The sequence below is a fragment of the Leiobunum rupestre genome, chromosome 2, assembly GCF_980474605.1.
Source record: "Leiobunum rupestre chromosome 2, qqLeiRupe1.1.hap1, whole genome shotgun sequence".
NCBI lineage: Eukaryota > Metazoa > Arthropoda > Arachnida > Opiliones > Sclerosomatidae > Leiobunum > Leiobunum rupestre.
Genome location: NC_143385.1, coordinates 20,174,480 through 20,202,240, shown reverse-complemented (window position 1 = coordinate 20,202,240; position 27,761 = coordinate 20,174,480). Strand labels below are relative to the sequence as shown.

General features: G+C 35.5%; 1 protein-coding gene across 1 annotated transcript; it reads left to right on the top strand.

Moving 5' to 3' along the window:
- Nucleotides 1–828: 828 nt before the first annotated feature.
- LOC149956311 (NPC intracellular cholesterol transporter 2 homolog a-like) lies at nucleotides 829–27,268 on the top strand. The gene is made up of 4 exons (XM_090164700.1): nucleotides 829–1,012; nucleotides 23,344–23,457; nucleotides 24,328–24,503; nucleotides 27,077–27,268. Exons 1-4 carry the CDS (start codon nucleotides 925–927, stop codon nucleotides 27,161–27,163), a joined length of 465 nt encoding a protein of 154 aa, XP_090020826.1. The 5' UTR covers nucleotides 829–924; the 3' UTR covers nucleotides 27,164–27,268.
- Nucleotides 27,269–27,761: the final 493 nt, after the last annotated feature.

Genomic DNA, 27,761 nt, shown 5'->3' with positions numbered 1-27,761 from the left:
TTTGTGAGCCTAAAGTCTCGATCAAAGCCTTTTAGGACCCATGTTCATGGGACACTTTTTACTAATTAGAACCCCCTTAAATTTATGAAAAACTTACCCGTAACACCCTGTAAAGTCTAATAAAGTCGAGATTAGATTTAATTTATTTTCATATTAAAAATGAAAATTTAATCACACAATTTACTTCAAGTAAAATTTTAGTTTAAAAAATTAAAGAATAAATGTTTAGAGAATAAAATAAAATTCAATGAACGTAAAATTAGGGCTCACATAATTGTGGCAGCTCCCTGTTTTCCACATGTTAAATTTTTAATGAGTGCCAATACATTTTTAACGGACAACGCTTGCTATTTGCATCGTCGTCATTGTGAACACGTACACCGAAACGTGCTGAAACATAGAATCTATACTAGATAATTGGTTTTCAAATTGCGTATTTTATTTTTATACTCGCTTATCGTTTGTTTATTCCACACATAGCAAAAAGGATTAATTTAAACTAACTTACAAACTTATGGCCAACAGCTATAGGTCTATGTAAATACATTTTGAAATAAGTATGTGGCTGTACCTTCACCATATCAATTTTACATAATTCCATAAGTAATTATTTCATCTTACTGGCACTTATGAAAAATAATCATAGCTTATAAAGAAACATATTTAAACATGTATATAACTTTAATATCTTTACTGAGAATCACTTGGGTACTTTATCTGGTTTTATTCTCGAGCTATCGCGAATTTGAAAGCGCAGCTGACAATTTCTAATCGCATTGAAATTCGAGGTTAAAGATCGGTTGTTACTACACAAGATCAAATATCTCGATTGTGTGTCGTGGCCATATTATCGTTCCTCGCTCTTACTCCCTCAAACCGCGAAAGAAACAGAGACAATAAAGCAGCGCTTTCTCCTCTCTCACAATGTTGGCCGTTTCCTCGTCGCTGTTGTTGTTGGCCGCTCTGGGCGTCTCCGTTTCCCATGTACACGCCGTCCAGTTTCAAGATTGCGGTAAGATCATTTTGAGCTCTTTATAATGACGTTATTTAAATTGTGAATACAGCAAAACAATAGTAATAGAACCGATGATTTTAATAAGAAAAAACTAAGTTTTTCTTGACGGTAACAAAATTATGACAAATAAATAGAAGAATTAATATAATTTTTAACACGTGCAAAATTAACACGCTAAAAGGAACAAGACTTTAAAATACAAAATAATTAGCCAAAAGGAGATTGAAAAAGGGCTTCAAAGCACAGGGGTTTATAATCAAACGTTGCCTTAACAAAATAAATCAATTATTTTTTATTAATTAATTATGTTGTTTAGGCAAATTAGAACCTCCTTATCTTATTAGCTTTAGCATACCACAAATATTTGGTAAGGTTTTTGAAATCTATGTTTTTTTATAAATTAAGTAAGTATATGTTGAAACATCTTACGTGTATAAGAAAAAAGTTTTCTGATAAATTATTTCTAACAGCTAGATTTTAAATTTAAAATGAGTCTTTAAACCATTAATTAATTAAGACTTAAGCATTTAAATGTTTTTCATAGACCACTCTCTTTTTAACAATAAAACTTTATTATTAGTTTATATAACTTCCGAAATACTTTGGCCTCTACGCTATTCGAATGAATCATGTTCTTTCACAGACTTCAAACACTTTTTAATAGAAGCAAATTTCCCGCCGAACTTCTGACAAATATCACCGCATCACGGCTTAAAAATTTAATTATTCGGATTAACGATACAAATTGTAAGTTTTACACGTTCTAAAAATATTTACTTTATTTATCAAGCATGGTTTAATTTATAAATAACTATTTAATATCACGGATTAGCTTGATATTCTAAATTCAAATACGAAATAAGTTTTAATAAAACAGTTAATTTATTAACTGAACTTTTGTTCCATATTAGTGTCATACAATTTATTAAGTCTCACTTAAACTAAACATAACTTAAAAGCGAAAAATTGATCAGACGTGATTTCCGGCAGAAGTCAAAAAGTTCTTGCTGTTGGGGTTTGTCGCAACTAACCGTGATTTCCAAAACGGTTTAATGATAACATAATACTTTGTATCATTCTGATAGTAACTTAAACTATACTTTCAATTTATTATCACTATAAATGATCCGAAAGTAACTAATACAGTTGATAAAGAGGCACCTGTGAATTGCGTAAAAATACTCACGTGAAAAGATTGTCACCTGAATATTGAATAAAAATACACACGTTAAAGAAAGGTTGCTTTATATTTAAAAAAAATTCTTACAAACCTTATCTTAAATTTTGCAATTGAAAACAGATGGTTCTTCCTTCTGTGTAATCGCTTTTAAAGTGGAATTTGTGTTTTCAAGAAATACTTAACAATTTTTTTACAGTTTTAAATATTAGAACAAAAATGATTTTACCAAAGCAGTTAAAAGGCAGATTTAAGAGAGGGGAGTAATTTGGTACGTAAAAAGGATATTGATGAAATTTTCGATTTAGAGATATTTTTATTGGAAAAAATTAAAAAGGGTATATTTTAATTCATTTCATAATGTTTGAAAATACTTGTTGCTATTTTCGTCATCTTTTCGTAAATTGATATACATATTTTTATTTAAACACTTTGCTTAAATTTGAGCATTGAAACCGTAATAGCAGTAGTTAATGAACCGAAGTTATCGGTAAGTAGTAGTGCTAAAACAAGAAGCATTTGCGGCACCTCTTTCTCACCTTGTACGCCCTGCTTCTTTGCGAAGTCTATAAAAGTTTATACTCGCTACCCGTGACAATAGGGGAAAGAGCAAAAGAGAGGATGACAATCGCCACCACAGCGAAGAAGGTTTATAAATTTAAACCTATCCTATATCTTTCATTAGTGCTCGGCACTCGATTAATTTATATCCATGAATAAAATAAGCTCGGCGATATTTAAATAATATTTCTTTAAATAAACAATAGTTGAATAAAAATTAGAAAATGTTTAAATAATCGAAAGTGGATACGCCTATTATTTAAACAAAACAAACAATTATTTAAATAAATACCACTTTTATTCAAATAAATGCTTGGTTGCGTAAAAAAACATAATTAAATAAGTTAAAATTATATTCTTTTTAAAAACGTTTTTTAAATAAATCGGAAAATTTGTGGATAATGAATAAACAATTCCTCGCTATCTTTGGTTCATTAACTGCTGGTAATAGTAAAGTGATAAAAAATGAATTGTTAAGGATTACGTGTGTATATTCAAGATTAATATTTTTGAGAATTTATTCAGAAATTACCAAAAACTGTCCGTACGCCCTCTTTTTGTGATCTTCGAAGATTAGATAGGAAACCTGTATGCATAAGACGCCAATTTTATATTATTGAAAGCTTATATTGGGCCCTGTTGTGAACTTGTGGTCAGAGACCACATGTTAGCAAGCTTTGGTTGTGGTTTACTTTCGGGGAGTCGTCTGCTACACTGTCGTTACCCATTTGTAGACTTTCCTGCAATTTTGCCCGTATTATTGTTTAATCCGTTGCGTCTGGGAGGCATAGAATGTGTATGGCCATGTGAGGACAACCACCAATCCCCCAACGGGTGGTTGTTATACTTCCGCCTCGGGTGTCTCATCCATAGGGCCTATCCCCAAGTATCACCCTGTTTGCGTGGTCGAAACACATATCTAACCTCTGATTAATCAAGTTGAACGAGCGGACTAAATGAAGCCCCACACATGGTAATCGCCAAAATTTTGTGTAATAAGTATTTAACTTCTGAATAGTTTTAATAACAAAATTGTCATTGGTGTTTTATTTATTTAATTAAAACTGTGCATAAACATAAAATAAATTAAACGATTAAGGAGTTTGCAACGTTTCATGTTAGTTAATTTTCATCCATAAGTTTAATTGATAAATTATGAAACATAACTACATTTAAATGTAGAAATGTGTTGAAGTTAAATGAAGTTGCAAAGCTAATTTTAAACGTCTAGCATGTTTATTAATTTTATTTAGTTTCCATCTCATCTTTTAAATAAATTTAATTTTCTAATACAAATTAAAAGTTGTTATTAAAGAAGAGTTTTTTTTTAAATTAGACATTTTTGTATTTTACTAGATATCTGAAGCTTTGAGTTAAGTTTTCATTGCTTTCTTTTCCTTTAAAGCTAAAACGTGATAATGAATTAATTTTCTATGAAGAGTTCGTGTATGTTTATAATTTTGGATGCTTGATATTGTATAAAAAAATTAACTTGAAAAAGATTTATTGGCTTCCTAGATGTAACTTAGAAATTCATTCTTTTACCAAAAACGTTGAATCACAAATCTTATTTACTCATAAATATTAGACTCTTTTAGTTTATATATAATAGATTTAGTAATTTAGTTAAATGCTGTTATTTATCACGTAATCCTTTACAATTTTATAGTTTATCAATTAACTAATACGATTTAAATTCCCAATTTTATATATATATTCATATATATTTATAATATATACATATATATTTATAATATATACATATACATTTATAATAAATACATATATATTTATAATAAATACATATATATTTATAATATATACACATATATTTATAATATATACATTAACATTTATAATAAATACACATATATAATATATACATATATATTTATAATATATACATATATATTTATAATATATACACATATATTTATAATATATACATATACATTTATAATAAATACTCATATATATAATATATACATATATATTTATAATATATACATATATATTTATAATATATACATATATATTTATAATATATACATATAAATTTTTAATATATACATTTCCATCGGATAAATAGGTATATCAATTTTCTAAAAGGTGACGAAGATTGACATTTTTATGAAATAAACTAAAACCTAATAACTAACTAAAAGATATTTATTAGGGAAAAATTTAAAAAAGTATATCTTAATCGAAAATATCATTAATATCTGACCCTTTATCGGAGCCAACTTATACCCCCCTCTCTTAAATCTGCCTTTAATCTGCTTTGATAAAAACATTTTTGTTTAAATATCTGCCCCTTTAAAGGGACTGCAAAGTCACGAGCAATCACAATAACAATGATCGATACATCACTAATCGCTAAGAAGGTACAGTAATACCATTACAGATCGGAAAAAGTGGCATTGTAAAAATCGTTATTAAATGAGGCCTTCCTTAAAATAACGCGGCCTTCTTGTTTACTGGTTTTCCATATTTCTACAATGCTTCCCAGCTCTCTCATTAAAGAGAGCTATAGTGAATTCGTCCATACGTTTGATTGCACTATCTCAGGAACAAGTTGGTTAGTCGAAGCGAATCTATTAAAAGAACTGAAGAGACCTACCTGACTAATTTTTTATAATTATAATTATTTAGATTAAAAAAGTTCAGGCTCTACCGTTCACTGTGATTTGCCACTGAAGGGCTATTTTTCTTCATTTATGGATTCTGGTCATTTTCCGAAAACTTCTATTTGTCGGGCCACTTGTAATTTTCTGCCTCTCCAGTAATCTGCTTCATGTAGTTTTAATGTTTTCGCTTGCATCTAGTAATTGTTGTCCACACCTGTAAGTCTTTTCTGGTTATTAATAATAATAAAAATAATAATAATAATAATCAGCTAGGCTAATACCCAAGCCACCAACTTAGGCCTAGGTCATCAAGCGACTTTTAATTCTTTTAAATCAGGTGGCCAGGTTAAATTGCGTAGGAGGGTGGTTGAAAGCCCTTTATGCCCCGCCAGCCGACAGCTAATTATCGTTTGATTTAATAGTTATTATGCGGGTTGAGCTCACTGAATTATCGTATTAGTTCTATGAAAAACAACCACTGCATTAATAAACATTTTAAATAATAATATAAAGTTATTATTAAAATCTTACATTTTTCAACTAATATTATTATGAAAAGTATTCCGTTTTTAGTTGTGACTAATACCTTAATTTGATATTAGTTACGTCTTTAACCCCACGATCCTTTTTATTTCGGTGGGTTTTGGAACCCTACCAACGGGCAGAGTTAATAATTAACCTTTGGTCATACGTTTGGTTACTTATGATATTGATAACGCTAATTCCGTTGCATTCTAACTAAAATTAGTAAACATTTTAGCTGATTAATTAACAAATTTTATTTCTCCCTTTGAATGCTTTCCCCATATAGTCCATGAGCCAGACACTTTTTCAGGCTCAGGTGGTACCTAACGAAACTTTTAGGGTTGATAGATGATGTCATGAAAAAGACATATTTCAATTATGCACTCTAAAATCGGTAGCTTTTCAAGATTGTGGCCACGCAACAACAATATCTAAGGTTCACCTTGTCCGAATTTGCTGTTCTATACGTCACGTACTAGCTCTTTGAATGCGCTACATCATACAGCAGTATGAATTCGCTATGTGAAGTAGTTTTGAAGACATGCCCAATTTACGGTGACACCACCCGTTTCAATATGAACATTTCCAGTCGCTTTTCAAAGTTAATACTACAAAGAATTGTCAACGTATTATTCATAGAAATTAAGCCAATAGAACCGGAGATATAATAAATATCATGCGATTTTTAATTAAAACAAGTTGGTTAAGACCCACATAAAAGTAATCAAATTTAAAAGAAATAATACTTTCAAAGAATCTTTTTTAGAAACCAAGTTAAGTAAATCGAGTTACCTAACTATACTGGAATATTAGCTTTCTTTGTGCTTTCGCCGCCATTTTGAAAAATGGCCGCTGGTTCGTAAGATATTATATTTTGATAAGTAGTTAATTTTTTAAATAGGATTTTGAAGCAGGAATGTTCAGTTGCTAGACTATTTGAATTGGTACAAAAACTTTAGACCAATATTAACTTTTACCATAACATAATAATAATAAGCCCCAAAACGATTAATTATAAATGAAAAGTTAATTAAGCTAAAAATATGTAATGTTCTTTTTCAAGTTATAAACCAAAATTTGTACAAAACGTAATATTAATTATTTATATTTTGTCTTCGCTATCTGTGTCATTTAGGTCCATTTGTTTCCACTGGAACGGCCATATATTTGAACAGTCCTGTAGTTTGCAGGCGTCTGTACATTTTAAGCCATTTGATACGCATTGACATTTATAAATTTTTCACGACTTTGCGCAGTTACAAGCAATAAATTCTAGTATAGCTTGAGGTGCGCAAAGAGGTAGCTGGCCTGATTCCACGGTTCCTTTTTTGGCACGCCACAATTGGTACCGTTTACTGAGATTAAGTTGGTTCTTGGTGCATGCAGTCGGCAAGTAAACTCCTGTAAATCACTGAATAATTTTTCATTTAAGTCGAAACTCTTGCCTAACAATGTGAAAGCTTTTTGCAACTTCGTATGTTGTCGAAGAATTTTGAGCCCTTTAATTTTGCCCTGACCTGATTATGCGCTAACAGTGTCACATCCGGTAAAGGCACGTGGTCCTGGTAAAGCTTGGCACAATTCAAATCCTAGTGACGCTGCTACTTTACTTACACTTACTAAGCGAGTCCTATTTTTGGTTCCACATCTGATTCATTTCAGCTGTTATGTTGTATGAAAACGTTAAGCATAAAATGAAGACGTCAGTGTCTTCTGCCACAATGGTAACGAACTTCAAACCGCGCGTGTACAAACATTCTCGTGTCTGCCTCTTCCTGGGTGGAGTTTAGTTCCTCAACTTCTTTAGTATTTCTTCTTAATATCTGGAGACATTTTCCCCCGTAGGAAATGTACAACACGGTTGTGCCTATAGTGTCCATTTTTAAACTCCAATCCTCGGCAAAGAACGTAATTAATTCATACTGGAAGAACTTTGAAGGAGACGCCTCCAGTTTTGGATTTTATGACCAAGTTGTCGCATTTCAATTTTTGTACTAGCGCCATTCCATCAATTCCAGATTCATTGTGATTCGCTAAAGCGGACTTTTTTATTTTCTTCATAGTTCCGTCATTTTTGGCCACCGACCATGGTAACACCCGCTGCATGTTGAGTTTTCTGCTCAAAGCTACCAGTATCATACGACCGAATAAGTGATGTTCAGCTTTGAGAATAGTTTCAAAAATGTCTTAGGAATCAGAAGCCACTTTTTAAAATGGCGGCAAAAACACAAAGAAAGCTAATATGCCATTATAGTTAGGTAAATCGGTTTACTTAACTTGGTTTCTAAAAAAGATTATTTGAAAGTATAATTTCTTTTAAATTTGATTACTTTTATGTGGGTCTTAACCAACTGGTTTTAATTAGAAATCAAATGATATTTATTATATATCCGGTTCTATCGGATTTATTTCTATGAATAATACGTTGAAAGAAAGCCAATACTTTGTAGTATTACAAGAAAATTGTTCAATTCGATTTTGAATACCGACCGGAAATGTTCATATTGAAACGGGAAGTGTCAACGTAAATTGGGCGTGTCTTCAAACCTACTTCACATAGCAAATTCATACTACCAACCTGAAATGTAGCTCCCTCAAAGAGCTTTTACGTGACGTATAGAACGTCAAATTCGGACAAGGTGAACCATAGATTTTGCGCATTTACGATGTTGCGAAAAGCTACGGATTTCAGAGTGCATAATTAAAATTTGTCATCAACCCTAAAAATTTCGTCTGGTACCACCTAATGAGCCTGACATGCCCCATTTCGGCGCCTGGCTCATGGACTAATAGTAAACAATAATCAATTTTTTGTCAAAACTTTAGTTATTATGTTGATTATGATAACCATGAAATCATTTAAGATCAAAATAGTGAACGTTATAAGCTGTGCGACTATAATATTCTTCTTACTTTTGATTGCATTAAATTTCCCCCAAAAATAATTGTCGACTTTTGGTTATTTTTAATTTTTTCAATAATTTTCGACCTCTTTTTGAATGCATAATATATCCAATAAAAATAATTTGGTCGTACTTTTGGTCAATTTGTTTCTTATAAAAAAATTCCATTTACATTATATACATAGGTAAATAAATATTTTTCCTGGGTTAAGAAACAAAAAAATAGTACAATAATAAACTGTATTGAATTTTACCAATTATTCAATTATTACTGTCTTTAAATAGATAATTTTGGCCAAGGTTAAGTTAAAAATGACCTGGTCACAGCAGAGGCTGCTCCTATTAAGGTTAAATTTGACGTATTAAAACACTTATCAAGCTCTAAAATTAATTTGAAATGTCAATTTGAGTTTCGCTCAGTTAGACTATGGCGAAATATTTTTATCCCACGGATGGCGCTAGTGACTTTAAAGGGGCAGATATTTAAACAAAAATGTTTTTATCAAAGCAGATTAAAGGCAGATTTAAGAGAGGGGGGTATAAGTTGGCTCCGATAAAGGGTTAGATATTAATGATATTTTCGATTAAGATATACTTTTTTAAATTTTTCCCTAATAAATATCTTTTAGTTAGTTATTAGGTTTTAGTTTATTTCATAAAAATGTCAATCTTCGTCACCTTTTAGAAAATTGATATACCTATTTATCCGATGGAAATGTATATATTAAAAATATATATGTATATATTATAAATATATATGTATATATTATAAATATATATGAATATATATATAAAATTGGGAATTTAAATCGTATTAGTTAATTGATAAACTATAAAATTGTGAAGGATTACGTGATAAATAACAGCATTTAACTAAATTACTAAATCTATTATATATAAACTAAAAGAGTCTAATATTTATGAGTAAATAAGATTTGTGATTCAACGTTTTTGGTATAAGAATTAATTTCTAAGTTACATCTAGGAAGCCAATAAATCTTTTTCAAGTTAATTTTTTTATACAATATCAAGCATCCAAAATTATAAACATACACGAACTCTTCATAGAAAATTAATTCATTATCACGTTTTAGCTTTAAAGGAAAAGAAAGCAACGAAAACTTACCTCAAAGCTTCAGATATCTAGTAAAATACAAAAATGTCTAATTTAAAAAAACTCTTCTTTAATAACAACTTTTAATTTGTATTAGAAAATTAAATTTATTTAAAAGATGAGATGAAAACTAAATAAAATTAATAAACATGCTAGACGTTTAAAATTAGCTTTGCAACTTCATTTAACTTCAACACATTTCTACATTTAAAAGTAGTTATGTTTCATAATTTATCAATTAAACTTATGGATGAAAATTAACTAACATGAAACGTTGCAAACTCCTTAATCGTTTAATTTATTTTATGTTTATGCACAGTTTTAATTAAATAAATAAAACACCAATGACAATTTTGTTATTAAAACTATTCAGAAGTTAAATACTTATTACACAAAATTTTGGCGATTACCATGTGTGGGGCTTCATTTAGTCCACTCGTTCAACTTGATTAATCAGGGGTGAGATATGTGTTTCGACCACACAAACAGGGTGATACTTGGGGATAGGCCCTAGGGATGAGACACCCGAGGCGGAAGTATAACAACCACCCGTTGGGGGATTGGTGGTTGTCCTCACATGGCCATAAACATTCTATGCCTCCCAGACGCAACGGATTAAACAATAATACGAGCAAAATTGCAAGAAAGTCTACAAATGGGTAACGACAGTGTAGCAGACGACTCCCCGAAAGTAAACCACAACCAAAGCTTGCTAACATGTGGTCTCTGACCACAAGTTCACGTAGACCCACCAGATATTTTGTGGGCTTTACCTCAATACACTGGAGTACTTAAGGAAAGGGAACACCACCAAGTTTTCGTTTCGATCGGACTCTGTTCTTTTATTAATTAATTAACAATTTAATTTTTGAAAATTGTTAACAATTTCAGAAAACCTAAACTAATTTAGAGCCAAAAGGTAAAACTACTGTTAGTGATATTCCTTTATAAATTCTAGTTCAAATTTTGTATTCAATTCAAATAAATATTAGATAAACTATTATTAATTGTATGTTGATTAATTATAAATATTTAAAAAATACATTTCTTTAAAATTAACACTATGAAAAACGAAACCAAATAAAATTGAAATTTCCCGCCGTCCCCTATAAATTAGACTGCATCTCAGTACTACGATGCAATTGGGGAAATCCCATAAGTATCTAAAGGAACAACACAGTGTCAGGCGCGCCATCTATTTTCCACTTTTTCTGTAGCCAAACTCCTATACGGCAGAATTGCTAAGTGATCAAACCATCTTTCTACAACTCTTCTTTCATCTTTGAAAAATTTAAAGCTAACTTATGCAAAATTCATGAATTGATACTCAATACTAACCACGGGAAAATATTGATCATTAAAGAAAATGGGTACAGATTTCTCCGCATATCAGCTAATTACTCCTTATACATTCATAAGACTCCGGAAGTATTGCAATATATGGTATATGAGGCACCAATTTCCAACTATTTATAATCTAAAATTTAATCGTTAAACCTTTATTATAAGAAGAATTTTATTAAAATTACGTAACATAAAACTTATAAAAAAATATTAATATAAACTATCCAAAATACACGAAATCTTTCAAATGTATAAATATATAGAATGATCACCACAACCTGGCTATCATGTTCATAATAATAGTTAAGGCAAAGCTTTAATTTTTTAAAGGTTGATATCAATTGAGTTAATTACGATAATGGTTTATTTTACTTTAGAAATAGGTAATAAGGCTAAATAAAAGGATTTCAACCCAAAACATTGATAGTAAAACTTGTATTTCCATTGTAAAGATTTGAAACTTGCATAAGGCGATACTCGGACCAAATAGGATTTTTGACTTTTGTAACCGGGTCGCTGGCGTCTGATATTTCATTAAAGTCTCAAAAAATGGCTCTGTGTATGTTATGAGGGGTTAAATAAAATGAGATGCCTTACGATTTAACATAGAGATTTATTCAACATGACTATTAAAGCGTGCAACCTTTAGAAAAGTGTCTGCTCTAGGGGCCCTGTCTCACATCCACCCCTAGGTGAATGTAACTAGCGCCACCTACAGATATTTTACATAATGAAGTTAACCCATATTATAACATCTTTCTCCTTATATATATTTTTACTAATGATTAATGATTTTTTGAATAGTCTTATTTTGGTCTTTGTAAACTTGTCAAGTCAATTTCTTTGGCTTGTGTTTTCCTTTCCCTTCACTAAAGTCAGAAGAAATTCGAAAACGTAATGGTAACATGCTGGTACGTCCACAACGGGTTGTAGTATAGTGAGAAGTGGTCGGTTGTGGTGATGTAAACGCAGGTATGTTCGGTGGGCCAACAGTGGGGGAAGAGGCCCTAATAGGTGTCGAATTGTGTGAATCAGCTGGCAAAGTTCTAGGAGATACCCTCAGTGGCGCAAGACTAGGACGATGTAGACATGGAGAATTGCCCACTATCGTAGTCCCTGGTATGGAGATTAGGCCTTGGTCAACGATCGGTGGTCTTGGATTATTGAGGTGTTGTGGACGTAGATGTATCTAAAAATCCGATTGTGGTGAAGCCTGGAGATGAGGGTATGTGGCAAAGGTAGTTGTTGGTTGTGTGCCGAAACATTTGGTGTGGCGTGGTTGACCGGTTGGTGCTGGTGTTGGGTAAAGGTCGTCTGTGCCATCGTGTTGGATTCTGATGTATTTGTTTCAGTGGTAGCGGAGTTTAGGGGAGGTGAAACGGGTATAGCGGATGTTAAGGGCATCAGTGGGGTTACATCAAAGGATTTGATCATTTTTAGATGGATCCTAGACCGTCGAAATATTTGGCCACGAGCTGTACGAATAACGTACGAACGTGGTTGAGGTCCAGAAGAAAGGACAGTCGCAGGTAGCCAATTTCGAGGTCCTTCTTGATAAAGGATAGGTTGTCCAGGGTAAAGAGCAGGAAGATCATGAGGATATTTTTCGTTGTGACGAGTAACCATTGCTTTTTGTTGGTGGTGTAATGTTTGGAGATCCGTTTTGGTGGGGTATCTTGGTTGTAATGTCGCCCTATGTGTGGTAAGGGGTGTTCGTATCCGGCGTCCCATACACATTTCCGCAGGTGATGGTAATAAACCTTTCGGAGTGGACCTATATTCCATAAGAACATAAGATAGATCCTTTCTATCTCGTTGAGCCTTGATCAGGGCATTTTTATGGTCTGAATAGTACGTTCCGTCATCCCATTAGATTGGGGGTAGTGAGGAGAGGAGGTGATGTGAGTGACGTCCCATTGTTGTAGAAAGTGTTTGAAACCTGCAGAGTTAAAAGGAGGGCCATTATCAGAGATAAGCCGTTGAGGAGGTCCATGACGAGCAAATTGTGGTTGTAAAAAGTTTAAAACGTTCTGAGTGGTGGTGTTAGAAAGTTCTTGGGCTTCCACAAATTTGGAGTAATAATCCACGAGAAGGATGAAGTTTTGTGAATTAACATGAAAGAGATCTGTCCCGGCAGTTTCCCAAGGCAATTTCGGTATCGTGTGGGGGTGCATCGGGATTGGAGTATTTTGACGGCTCCTGCACTGCAAATAAATCGTTCACCTTAAGATCACTATTGTACACATTGGTAGCACATACATGTGATCTGTATATGTTCTACAAAGTGATCCCATGTGTGCTTTTACGATCTCTGAGTGTTCACTCTTTTGAAAATATCGCTTATAAGTGATCTCGTTTCACCTATCAGTGATCTTAAAGTGATCAGGGTGCCCTTAAAGAACGCATAACACATTTAGAACACTTGTATCAATGGTTTCGTACACTAAATTATCACTTTGAGGACACCACGTTGTAAAATTTGGTACACCACATAATCTCTTTTCGAACACTTTAAATTTATAATGCCAATTGGTACACCAAGCGTAACATCTAATTGTTTATATATATCCTCTTAGCAGACGCTAAAGCTTGAGCGTCGCTGCGCCACCTAGTCTAATTTCGGTAGCGAATTGAAATTTCATACTTCTGTTTTATCCCCATTAGCTACTGAAAACTTTCGTTATACCCCCTTTCGGCGGCCATCCACGACATGTAGAGGATACAAATACGTAATGAAGTCAAAGCTACGAGAACAGGGGGCTTAACAGACGTTTGATACACGGTGATCCCACTTAGCAGAAGCTAAGCAAAAGCTTCTGCGTCGCTGGGGCCACCTGGATTCGTTTCAGTATGGCTAACACACTTGTTTTCAAACCCGGGCAGTAGGCGCCGTCTCTTATTCCTGTTTTTCTACCCACGGCATCTATAGGCCCCGTGCATGAAAAGAGAAGATACAAGTAAATTCAAAGTCGTCTGCTTAACTTTTAATTTATCCAAGGACTATAGTGTAAACTTAATAAAGCAGACGAAAATGAGAGCCACATGTGGTATTTTTCCTCATTGCGGATAGCTTTAATGCTGCCAGATATATAATCTACGCCAGGGGCCTATTGCCTTACATATTTATTTCCTACCCATATCGGTAAAACCAAGATTTTTAACGCAGGGGGTCTAAACTATGCTTTTAGATATATCTGTAGTAGCAGAAAAAGATACTTATATCATTCACGTTAATAAATTGCAAACAAAAATAATGCCGTTCAATATTAGAGCACTAAATGATCACCTGCGCAACAAAATTGGCTCATCTGTTCACTTAAAGAAATAAGGGAACACTACTGTTTAAGTGTTCTATTGTGTTTCCGGTGTGTTCTTTAATTGTACAAGTGAGCCAATTTTGTTGCACAGGTGATCTTTTAGTGCTCTATTTTGAACTGTTGAAACACTTTCAGAATGCCACAAAACACTACAAGATCACTCAGGAACACTAAAAACACACCAACAAACACTTAAACAGTAGTGTTCTCTTATGTGTTTCCTAAGTGTGCTTTAAGTGAGCAAGTGAGCCAATTTTGTTGCGCTGGTAATCTTTTAGTGATCCACCTGTACACACCTTTGAATTGCTTAAAGAACGTATTATTCACGATTGTAGATCACTATAGTACACTAGTTACACACACACGAAGTACTATGTTCCAATTTGTGATCTCTTGGTGTATAGTGATCCGATTTTGTTGCGCACTTTTAGCGTGCTTTTAGTGATTTACTAGTGAACGTTTTTTTTGCAGTGTGTTATGGCAGATCGAACAAGCTTGTATGTATTGGGTCAAATCATCAGACATACGAGGCCAAAACAAATTGAGTTTTGCCTTAGCTAGACATGCATTGATACCTTGGTGGGAGCCATGGATTATTTTGAGCGTTTCTAATTGTAAGGACTTGGGGACAACCAAAGTTGACCCACGATAGACTAAGTCGTCCAAGACATGTAGTTCATCCTGGTGAGGCCAGTATGGGCGTAAGTCGGGACCTACTTGTTTGAGAATACGTGGCCAACCAGATTGACTGTCATTGATGATCTGCTGGAGAATAACATCATTAGCAATGGCTTGTTTATATTGTGCTTGTTTTAGGGGAGGTAAAGTGGTCATGGCATATACGTCAGTATAGGGGCCATCCAAAAGCTCTGTATTTATAAGGGTGTGCAGTTGTGGCGTCCTCGAAAGCATGTCTGCTATATGCAATTGAGATCCAGGAACATAAACTAGATCAAGTTGGTAGCGAAATAATCGCATCAGTAAGCGCTGAAGCCGGGGGGATAAAAGATGAATAGGCTTCTTGACAATGCTTAAGAGTGGGCTGTGGTCTGTTTCCACTGTTATTTTTGTTCCCGCAACGTAGAAATGGAAATGTTCACAGGCGAAAACGATTGCTAGCAGCTCTTTTTCAATTTGTGCATAGCGACACTGGGTGGGTGTTAATGTCGTCGAAGCATATTCCACGGGTTGGCCATTTTGCATTATGCGTTATGGATTTCTTGGAGTCAAAGTAAGCGAGTACCGGGGCTGTGGAAGCAATGTGTGTAAGGGAATCGTAATGTCGTTGGTGGTCGCTTTCCCATTTGAAGACTACGTCCTTTTTGAGGAGAAGGCGAAGTGGAGCAGTATCATTCGTTGCCGCGGGGATAAAGCGAGTAATGTAGTTAATCATACCCAAGAAACTTTGAAAAGGAGGTGGCAAAGTGCAAATGGCCGAGATGCGAGCAGGATTAACTTCTACTCCGGAAGACGTAACGATGTGGCCGATGTATTTGACGCGATCAACAGCCAAAGCCAGTTTCTTACGTCCGAAACATAAATTAACATCATGTGCCCGCTGTAGGACATGGTATAACGAGGTCTTGTGGGAGTCCATGTCCACCGAGGCAATGAGAAAATCGTCAGTCGAGATGTGTACATCGGGAAATTCAGATGGCGGAAAAAGGTTGCGAAGGGTTTGCTGGCAAACTTCCGAGCCAGTAACAAGGCCATTAGGGTAACGGAGATATCGAAATCGACCGTACGGCGACGCAAATGTACAGAGGTGGGAACTTTCATCTGTGAGTGCAATGTGCCAAAAGGCACTCTGGACGTCCAACACGGTAAAGACCTTTTTGCCACTCAAGGCTGCCAATATTTCTTGAGTGGTGGGAACAGGAAAAGGTTGGCGCTTGATTGACGCATTCAGTGTTCGGGGATCTAAACAGATTCGTACCGATCCATCAGGCTTTGTGGGTCACCACCATGGGGTGGACCCAATCGGAGGGGCCAGTAACCGGAACAATGATGCCCAGTTGCTGCATTCTTGTAAGTTCAAGGCTAACCGGTTCCCGAAAAGCAAAGGGTACCTGATGTGCTGCGCTTATCACTGGGATAGGTTGTTCTTTCAGTTGTATATGGTGCTGACCTGGAAGACACCCAACATGATCAAAGACGGTGTGAAACTGGGCAATTATGTCAGCAGGTGATTGCGTAAGTCGTGTAGCAGTAGGTGCGGAATGTAGTACAGCGACAAGCTTAGGTGTAGGAGGAGGACCAAGCGGATGGTGATGATGTTGGATAATTCCCAGTTGAAGAGCGGCAGAAGCACCCAAGATGGGTGTGCGATTGTCAGTGGTGACATAGAAGGGAAATTTAGACGAAGCAGTGTAGGATGTGCATGGAGCATCAAGTACGCCTGCCATTGGCACAGGATGTCCTGAATAGGCCATGACGGTGTATATCGGTTTGCTCAACTTCGGCTTGGGAAGGAAAGAATTGTAAAGACATAGTGGTATGATGTTAACCTGGGCACCGGTATCAATTTTGAAACAGACAGGTTTGTCAAATAAATACACATTGTCATAAATTTAATCATCTTTATTGGAGGTAGTATGTAATTGGTTCAACTCACGGACAAGTGACAAACTGTAACAGGAATAATGTTGAGATGAGTCAGTGGTGTCATAAACCTGACCAGGTTCGTCAGAGTATCCAATTTCGTCAAAATATCCAGGTTCAGCAGAATAAGCGTCATCATACTCCGAGGGAAAATAAAAATCATCCGTGTGAGGTGGGTCGTGAAAGCAGTCTAGTTCTTGGAGTGCATGGGAAGAACGACAGACGATAGCCCAATGACCGATACGGTGGCATTTGAGGCAGGTGGAAGAACGTGCCGGACATGGTCGGGAAGTGTGAGGTGGGTGTCCACAATTAGGGCAAGAAGCCCCACGAGAGGCGACCGACAGTCGAGGAGACGATGCAGCAGAGAAACGTGTACCAGGTGCGTTATTATGTGGACGATACACAGGCAGCGAGTGATGGGTGGTATGGGAAGAAAACCACGGACGCGGTTGAAAGGGCTGCAGGGTCCCACGACGAAAAGCGTTAGGCGTAAACCGTGGACGGTGGGACGGCGGTACGAGGGGCTGTAGCAGAGGACGTTGACGGTGTAGAGCATTCAATGCCACGGCAGTAGAGGAATTAGGCGAGGGTGCCTCTTGTTGTGGAGGAATTAATTGGAAGTACAAAGTGGAAAAAAGGTTATCTTGTGTGGTGACTTTAACGCCCATCACGCGCTTTGGGGATCAAAGCATCACGATGAGAGGGGTAGGTTGTTAATCGACTTGTTCAACTCGTTTGATTTGAATGTCGAGAACGATCCGGGTAGTGGCCCGACGTTCTGGACCGTTAATGGTAAGAGTTGGGTGGATCTTACGGTATCCAGTATGGCAATTGCGAGTAGAGTAATTGAATGGCGTGTCAGCAACGAGGAAACATGCAGTGATCACAAATACATTTTCTTTGAAATTGGTGATCTTGTCCTGGAGAATGATTCGAATGCAATTCGTGTCAAGGATATCGATCTTGAAAGGTTACAAGATATTATCGTGCCTGACTTGGAGAGGTTGATGGAGTCTCCACTCAACAATGAGGTTGAGGCATGCGCGGTGGAGATTAATAATCTCATTATTGAGCGTTCAAAAGAATGTTCAAGGTTGCGTAAGAATAAGGGGCACAAGTCCACTCCCTGGTGGACGAGCGAACTCAGTGAGAAGAGGAAGGAGTTACGAACGCTCAGGAGGAGGTTCCAAAGAACCAGGGACCATGCAGCCCGGGAGGCGCTAAAGGTCGAGTACCGTCGTGAGTCAAAAAGCTATAAAGCACTTATAGCGGACTCAAAGCTTAAGTCCTGGCAGGATTTCTGCACTAGGGTTTCAAGGGAGGATCCTTTCTCCCTACCCTATAAGTTGGCCACAAAGAAGGTCAAATGTAAGAATGCATTAAATTGCATCAAGAAACCGAATGGTTCTTTGACCTCAGGTATTGAGGAGACGTGGTCTACTCTGATGGATACTCTTTTTAAAGAGGACTCCTTAAATGATGATGAGGAGGTTCATACGACAATAAGGGAGTCATTGCACGAAGACTTCATGAGTCAGAATGATGAGCCATTTACGAGTGATGAGGTCTTGGAGACTATCAACTCTTTTAAGAAGGGCAAGGCTCCTGGTGAGGATGGTATCACCATCGAGCTCTTCAAGATATTTTTCTTAGCTTGCCCAGCGTTGTTTGTCAGGCTTTTCAACACTTGCCTCAGTATGGGATACTTCCCAAAACTTTGGAAGGTTGCTAAGTTAGTTTTTCTTTATAAAGAAGGCAGAGACAGGCAGGACGCTAAGGCCTACAGGCCAATCTCGCTTCTTCCGGTGGTAGGGAAGGTGCTTGATAAGCTGTTGTCAAGAAGGTTGTATTACTTTCTCCACAGCAACAAATTGCTTAGCGATAAGCAATTTGGGTTTAGACATAGTCGATCCACGACTCACTGTCTAACCAATATGGTGAACCAAATCAGGGATAACAAAGAAAATAATTGTCACACCAGTCTGATATCTCTAGATATCGAGGGTGCTTTTGACAATGTGTGGATTCCAGGAATCCTACACGGTTTAAGGAACTTTAAGTGTCCGAAGAACATATATGAGACATATGTTAACTATCTGAAGGATAGAGTTGCAGTGGTGAGGGCAGGTAGTACCTGTGTACGGAGAGTACTGACCGGCGGCTGCCCTCAGGGTTCATGCAGTGGACCTCTGCTATTCAATGTGGTTATGGATAGCGCACTGAGGATTGAGTATCCAGAGGATTCTCTAATCCAAGCCTTCGCGGATGACTTGCAGTCATTATTTTGGGGCACGTCCAGGCGTGCTCTCGAAACCACGGGTAAGGTGATCGTGGATAAATTGACTAAGTGGAGCCAAGTCTATAAGCTGAGTTTTTCCATTAAAAAGTCGGCGGCTATCACCTTCGCCGCAAAATCCATAATGAAAAGGCTCCCAATCTATAAGATGGGAGCCGTCAACATTGCAAATGTTGACAAGTTGAAAGTTGTCGGTGTCACCATCGACAGCAAGCTTTCCTTTCTTCCTCATCTCGAAGAAGTAAGTGTCCGGGTGACGAAGCTGGTGCAAAGCATTGCTTGTTTTGCAAAGGTTGAGTGGGGCCTCGACCATAAAGCGTTAAGGACTATCTACAATGGGTGTATTGTGAGAGTAGTGGCTTACGCTTGCGGTGCTTGGTGGAAGAGCACGCAAAATAGTGTGATGGTGAGGAAGTTGATCTCAATTCAGAGAATTGCGGCCCTTCGTATTACTTGTGCTTACCGGACTGTCTCGAGCGATGCGCTGCGGATCCTTGCTGGTATTCAACCGTTAGACCTGGTGGTGAGTCAGGAAGCTGCTGTGTTCAGGTCCTTTTCTTTTAGGGAAGACAGTAAGCATTGTGGGGTGGAGTTACGTGGTGGTAACTACCTCTACCCAGGCGACCCATGGGAGGACCACCCAGCGGTCAGTAGCAGTATAAACATCACAGAGCAACTACCCAATGGCAATGGGATAGAGGTGTTTACTGACGGTTCGTTATCCGGTCGGGGTGCCGGAGTGGCATTTGCTGTGTACAGAGATGGTGTGGAAGTGTACAATGAGGTCACTCGCATTAATGGTAAGGTGGATGCGTTTTCTCTTGAGCTGTTAGCAATACACGAGGGTATTTGCTGGTTAAGGACGCATGGTCAACGTCCTGGTGATGGTGCAACGGTTTTTACAGATTGTCTTTTTGCTATTAACGCATTAAGCAATCATAAAAACAATCATGGTTTATGCCATGATATCCGTAAGGTGTTAAAACGGATGGAGACTCAAGTCAACTTTACTTGGATAAAGTCGCACACTGGGTGTGTAGGGAATGAAAGGGCTGACTTTCTTGCAAAATCAGCAACCGATCTTCCCGAGGAGAAGGAGATGAAGCCAACTAAGTTGGTGATTAAAAGGTGGCTCAATGAGGTGACGACTCAAAGGTGGCAGGAGTCATGGGATGAGAGTGAGAAGGGAAAGGTAACTAAGAGGTACTTTCCTAAGGTCAATGGTAGCTTCAACACGAATTACTATTTGACGCAAATCCTAAGTGGACATGGTAAGTTCCCACTCTACCTGTTCAACTTGGGTCATATTGCATCGCCCAAATGCATATGCGGTGCTCTGGAAGCAGACTCAGAGCACTATGTTCGTAATTGTCCTAGAACGAACCATTTGTTAAGGAGACCAATCCGCGAGAATGGTCTCCACAATCTGGATAACGAAACGATCAACGATCTTGAACGCGTAATGCGTTATATCGTTGTGAATTTTGACGAACTCACGAGTGAGTCGTGAGTAGGAGTTGCAGGTATACGGGTGTATACCGTTGTGTGTATGTGGTTTAGGAAGCATTTCCTATCTTTGTATACAGGTCGACGGCTCGGCCGGGACAGATGATGAGTAACCCCTGTAATGCTTTGGCGGTGCACGGGGTATATAAATACAACAATCTGATGTTGTGGAGGAAGTTCACGAGAGATATTAGCAGCATGGATAGTAGAAGTCTCATCCGCTTGGCAACGACGTACAGCCTCGTCAAGAGTTAGTGTAGGAATAGACAAAAGTTCCTTACGTAGTTTGTCGTGCCGAATTCCACACACTATTTGAGTAGTAAATTCGCATTTTTGGGCCTTGGTCTTTTAGCTGGTGTAAAACTGATCAAACGTTTGGTGTCAAGTTTGTTTGGTTTGAAAAAATGTGTAGCGAAGGTAGGTTAAGTTCTTATACGGAAGATAATAATTGTCAAAAGAAGTGCAGATCACCTCAACAGTTCTAGCATCGTCGACGGCAACAATGGGAAGAGTCTTGTAAATAGCAAGCCCAGCTGGGCCTAAAATATGCTAAAATGTTGCACGTTGTTGGGCTATCGGCGTGGCTTGTAAATTTGCAGCAGCGGCGTAAATTTCATAGCCTTCTTTGTAAGCAGCCCACGAGGAGGCGGGATCATCCCCAGGAACAAAAGCAGGAGGGCTTTTGAAAGAAGTCGTCATCGTGTTGGCGACAAAACGCGAATAAAACGCAAAAACTAGTCGCAACTTTAAAATAATAATTATAATTAGAACATTATACAATATCCCGCCGCTGTCACCATGTTATGAGGGGTTAAATAAAATGAGATGCCTTACGATTTAACATAGAGATTTATTCAACATGACTATTAAAGCGTGCAGCCTTTAGAAAAGTGTCTGCTCTAGGGGCCCTGTCTCACATCCACCCCTAGGTGTATGTAACTAGCGCCACCTACAGATATTTTACATAATGAAGTTAACCCATATTATAACAGTGTAAATTTCCATTCTTAGTTTTATATCTACTGACAGTAAGAACAAAGCTGTGTAACTACATCTCTAATGTACCTTAAAGATTATTTAGTAATGTTATTCTAGTACGGTTTACAATAACTCGGCCACCGTTAATTTTCGTCAGTAGTTGACTTAGCTGATTCATTTGTTTTAGATCTGTACATAGCTATCTATATGTATATGCTCTAAAATTCTAAATATTTGTGATTTAGCTCACTTATTGCAAACAGTATATATTTAGTTTATGTGGTTTTGTTATGAACATTTTTTATTTCCAAAAATATTAACTAGGAGTAAAGTGATTTATGAGGAATGATTTTAATTTTGATGCAAAAAATTCTAAAATTTTAGCTATTGCCAAACGAAAAAGTCATTTATTTTGAATAAACTGACATGATTTTTGAGGTGCTTATCTTAACATAAACGATTCATTTAAGCTTCTCAAACCGTTGGTTGCTAAAAATATGAAAGCAAAGAAAAGTAAACACTTGATATATTGTTTACAATTTTTTTTTAATAAATCCAGATTTCACTATGGCGGCAGGAAAACCGCCAACAATGTTATGAGCTTACCAGTAGTCTAATAAAACGAATTTTATTTCATTTATTTTAAAACCAAAAACGTGTTCATTTATTTTTACCCGTACAATGAGGTATGTTATTTTGACATCCAATGATAAGGAGTTCATTAAATATTCGATCGAAAATAAATAATTTCAATAATGGACCTGCTTTATTTATTTATTTAATTTATAAATAATTTAATAATAAACATTTTTATAACTAAAAATAGATAATATAAAAAAATTTGCATATCATTAACATAGAAAAAAATGTATGGGATCAGATTTATCAACAAAAATGTTTTCCCTTTGCGCTATTTAATTTAAATTTCTTTGAGCTGGCCAAAAATTCCACAATTTAAAAACAAACTTTAGCGTTTATAATTTTCTCATACGCACATTGCTTACGCCCTTAACCGTAACTATTTTTTTACACCTTTCATTGTGAAGAACAACTCTTGTTACTAGCCTTTTGTATTGCAAAATAGTGCTTTAAAATAAAAGATGTAAAACACACTTTTCCAAAAACTCAAAAGGCGTATGAATATTTCAAAAAGCTGTGTAAAAGGTACTGTGAGTTACATTTTAAAAAATCATTAAATTGTAGTAGGCCTAGTGAAACTCTTTCAATGGTGTAAACTAATTCTCCCAAGGATAACATTTTTTAAACCAAAAAGTGATTGAAAAGGACCTACTGGTTAAAGTGCACTTTTAAAAACATAACGAGGGTAATTGGTCTCATAAGTATAACGAAATTGTAAATTTTTTCTCAATTTGCAGGAAGCATAACGGGAAAAGTAGCCAGTGTTGGAGTCGATGGCTGCGCTGACACGGCAGAAACATGTATCCTTAAACGAGGAACTCAAGCCCATTTCAGTATCAACTTTAAAGAATGTGAGTCCCCAATTTAAATACGATAGTATCACCATCAATAAAGGATAATAAAATGATAGGAATTTAATAAGATTTTTTAATTTTAATTTGGGAGGGTGCTCAAAATCAAATTTAGAAAAATTATTTTGGATTTATTTGTGTCTTTTTCCCCAGAGGATGGAAAATGAATTACTAGTTTTATTTAAAATTATTATTAAAATTTGCTTCAAAAGCAACAAAATTGCAGTTAAACAAATTGCAGATAAATATATTTTGTCTTTTCCAAAACAGAAAAGCTTTTTAGATTTTTGCATTAAGCAAAAATGGTGCTATCTAAGGAAATGATGTTAGAAATTTTAGGGTTTAAAATTAATTTATGTTTTGAAGGTGCTCAACGATTGTTAAATTAAAAAAAATTGACCTCTTCATTAATTCAACGGTTAAATATGGCACAATTTTTAAATAAAGGTTTATCAATAAAATTCTTGAAATTGGACATTTAAAAAGTATTTTTTTAAGTAAAAAAAAGATAAATACAAAATAAAAATATATTCTGTTATCGTAGATGAGGCTAACTAAAACTATTTGAGGTCCTTTTATCATTATTATATCATGTTCCAAATTAGATAATATGATTATATTTTATGCTCTACTATTATATTTCGCTAAATAGTACAATTGGCCTTTAATTTTTAAAAAATAACAAGAAATATCCGTTTACGCTTGAATCTAAATTATTTCTCCATTTTTTTATTGTTACAATGTTTTGTTTAAATACTCCCATGATCCCTTCTGAAGAGCCGACAGGCTGAGGATTAAGGAATCTATTTACCATCGTTTTTCTCAACGGCGTGACAAAATGTAACGATTTAAATTTCAAAAATCTTCTAGTGCAAGACGTGACATCGGTGCAAGCCAAAGTGCATGGGATTATCGCAGGTGTGCCAGTACCTTTCCCTCTACCTCAAGGCGACGCTTGTCAGAATAGTGGCATTCAGTGTCCTCTGAAAAGTGGGAAAATGTACGCATACGCTACGACCATCAGCGTATTGGAATCTTACCCTCCGGTAAAATCATCTTTATTTCTAATGACTCGATATCAGTTTCATCTGATTTCAATTTCAAATAAGAAATAGAGTGCTTGCATTAACTTTGTATCAACTTTCATTGATCCAAGAGCTTAAAACAGTACAGAATAGAAAACAATCTACTTGATACCAATTTCTAATAACATAAATACATATGATTATAATAATTTGAAAAGCTATATCCCATTTTTAAAATTACCCTGATTAACTTGATGACTTATTACCGAGAAAAATTTACTGACTTTTTTATGCTCTATCAATATTTGTATGATTGCTTCTGAGGTAGATTATACAACGATTTTGGAGAGAATGTACCTAAAGGGTTACACTCGCAAGCTCCCGAAATCTCCGAATGTATTTTTCTATTCCTACTGACCAATCTAACTTATATGAAAGAACGATTTGTTGAATTAAATTTAATTTATAAATTTGATGTGAGTGAAGGTGCTTATTTTGAAAATAAAGTCATTTTAACACTAGCCTATAAAACAATCTGTGCAAATTGTTTTTGTGTTCAAAGAGTAACAATCGATGTTGTTAAGCAAAACGCCTTTTTAAACATTTAAATTTTATGCACATAGTTTTCATTAAATTATGAAAATAAAAGTTAATAAGGAAAGTAAGGCTTTGTACTGATTGTTGTTGGTCTTTTTAAATGACATTTAGAACAAATGGACACATAAATTTGCTGCAAAATCCCGTTAAACCTTGACAAACAATTAAGCAAAATAAGCACGTGCATGATATAAATAGTGGCGACACAGTAATAGACCTTTCCATAAAATGTTCGTTACGGTAAGAGGGGGAAGGAAAACTGTTTTTGCAAGGATGATTTAGATCAACGTTATATTTATTACTCCTTGTTTAATTGAGCTCGGGCTGCTCGGTATGTCGTCTGCTACCGAGTGTAAGAATTTTCAAAAACACGGCGAATTAAAATTAATCCAAGTGACATTGTTAAATTTGTTATATCAAATGTTTAAAGTATAAAATTATTTCGTTTACTTAACTAGTCATAATAGAAGAGGATTTTAATATTTAAAATAACGAAAAAATTTGTACGGTTTCGATGATGTTTACCAGTGTATATTTTTGTGAACTAATGTTTAACATTTCATTGACAGTCACAGTAGTGTATCAGGTAAATATTGTTGTTTATCATAAATACTAGCTAATAAATATCTAAGTATTAACAATACTTTCATAGAGTTTATATGAGTATTGCAATAATAATTAATTTAAGTATCGAAAAACAATTAATATCAGTTTCAACTCCGATGTCACTAACAAGGAGACTACCCGAGGTGGTTATCACCGATTTTGTTGAAACTCGGGGGTTAGGTAGACCTTATGGTAGTATGAAAATTCGCAAAGGGAAAAGTTGCAATGGGCTTTAGTTTTCCTATGGCAACCCAAAATGTTTTTGACCTCTCCATTTAAAAAAGCATGGGATTTTCTAGGTTACCCAAATTTTGTTAAAATTTAACCAAAATTTATCAATTTTAGTTAAAATCATTGATCAATTTTACGCAAAATAGGTCAAATTAATCTTTTTGGGTATGTTTTGAAAATAAAATTTTTACAATTTTTTTAAGTAAGTAAGTACCCTGTGAAACTGAGAAAATCCCATGCTTTTTTAAATTGAGATTTTTTGTTTTGAGAGATCAAAAACATTTTCGGTTGCCATGGGAAACCTAAAGCCCATTGCAACTTTTCCCTTCGGCAATTTTCATACTACCATAAGGTCTACCTAACCCCCGAGTTTCAACAAAATCGGTGATAACCACCTCGGGTCGTCTCCTTGTCAGCCTAACCCGAGCTCCGTGTTAAAGGTTTGGGGAATTTTTACCGGAAAATGCAAAAAGTACAGCCAACTTATTGATTAGTTTTAGCAAATTTGGTGGTTTGTGACGTAGAAAAAACAGTTAAAGCACGTAGAAATAGTTTATGGAAAGGCCTAATTTCTGTTGCCGGAATTACTATGTATTATATCGAGCAAAACGGTACAGCTGAACTTGGCTCCACAAAATGGGTAAACCTCATTCAGCTGCGCCATTTGCAGTTTGGCACATTTCTTGCATTTTAAAAACAGTTGCAGTATACCATTTCAAATTGATATAAATTTAAGCAGGAAAATGTTCTGACGCACTTGGGCTTTTATTGGTCTTAATCCAACCCTAATTCACGTAATTTGTTTAATAATAAAATATTTAACTACCAAAGTCTTTTGGATAACTGTTTGCAAAACACAAATGTTGTTGTTATATACCAAATTACCTGTTTAAACAATTGTGAAATATAATTTGGTAAACCTTTACAAGTTTTCGGTTTGGACTTATCAATTCTCAAAAAGACACAAACGATTTTTGTTGGCGATGGTATGGATCTTTAAAATATTTAAAAATTATTTGCCTCTTAAAGAAAGGGCGCAGCCATTGGGCGACAGTGGAGATGCCCATTGCCTTTTCAAAATCCGAATCCAAGACTTTCCTCCCTATTTAGAATTTACGAAACTCGATTGAGTAAATTAACAATTTTTTATTATGTTTTAGATAAGTGTTGATGTTAAATGGGAATTGCAAGATCCCTCAAACTCTAAAGATGTCGTATGCATCAAAATAAAGGCGCAGCTCCAATAAAGAAAAATGCACCGATACATAAGACCAACATAGATTGCTTGTGATATATAAAAAATAAATATAATTTAATATGATTTTATATTAATTAAAAACACATTCACAATATTTTTTTGTCTTTTTGTGTGTTTTTTTAAGTTATTCTAATAAATAAGATCCGATAACAAGAATAAAGTTGTGTCTGCGTACAGAGAATGACTATGTAGAGGTGGTCTGCGGGTGTCATGGTCGAATTTCTCCTTGGAACGCGTGTACTTCAATTGCGTTGACCGACATGAGCATAAGCGAACTTAAGAGAAAACGCGCTAAATTTGATTTCTTAAGTGAAAAGAGCTTAGTCTTCGAGCATGGATGGGTTTGGAATCAACACTTAAATTTTTTTCTACTCTACTAAAAAATACACTCTTCCGAGCACAATGTGAGAAAAAAATAATTGTAGCTTACGAAGTTTCTATAAAAAAAGAAAGTAGACAAATAACGGAATAAGCCAAATATTAAATATACCTCGGGGAAAATCTTAGTTTAGAACTCAAAATAAACGATTGAAAAAGTAGCATACGAGATATGGCCAAACCGAGGGGTCGGACATTCACAAAAAAAG

Coding starts and splice junctions, on each gene's coding strand:
- LOC149956311 (XM_090164700.1), top strand. CDS start 925: ATGTTGGCCGTTTCCTCGTCGCTGTTGTTGTTGGCCGCTCTGGGCGTC. Junction 1,013..23,343: donor CGTCCAGTTTCAAGATTGCG/GTAAGATCATTT, acceptor CTCAATTTGCAG/GAAGCATAACGGGAAAAGTA. Junction 23,458..24,327: donor CAGTATCAACTTTAAAGAAT/GTGAGTCCCCAA, acceptor AAAATCTTCTAG/TGCAAGACGTGACATCGGTG.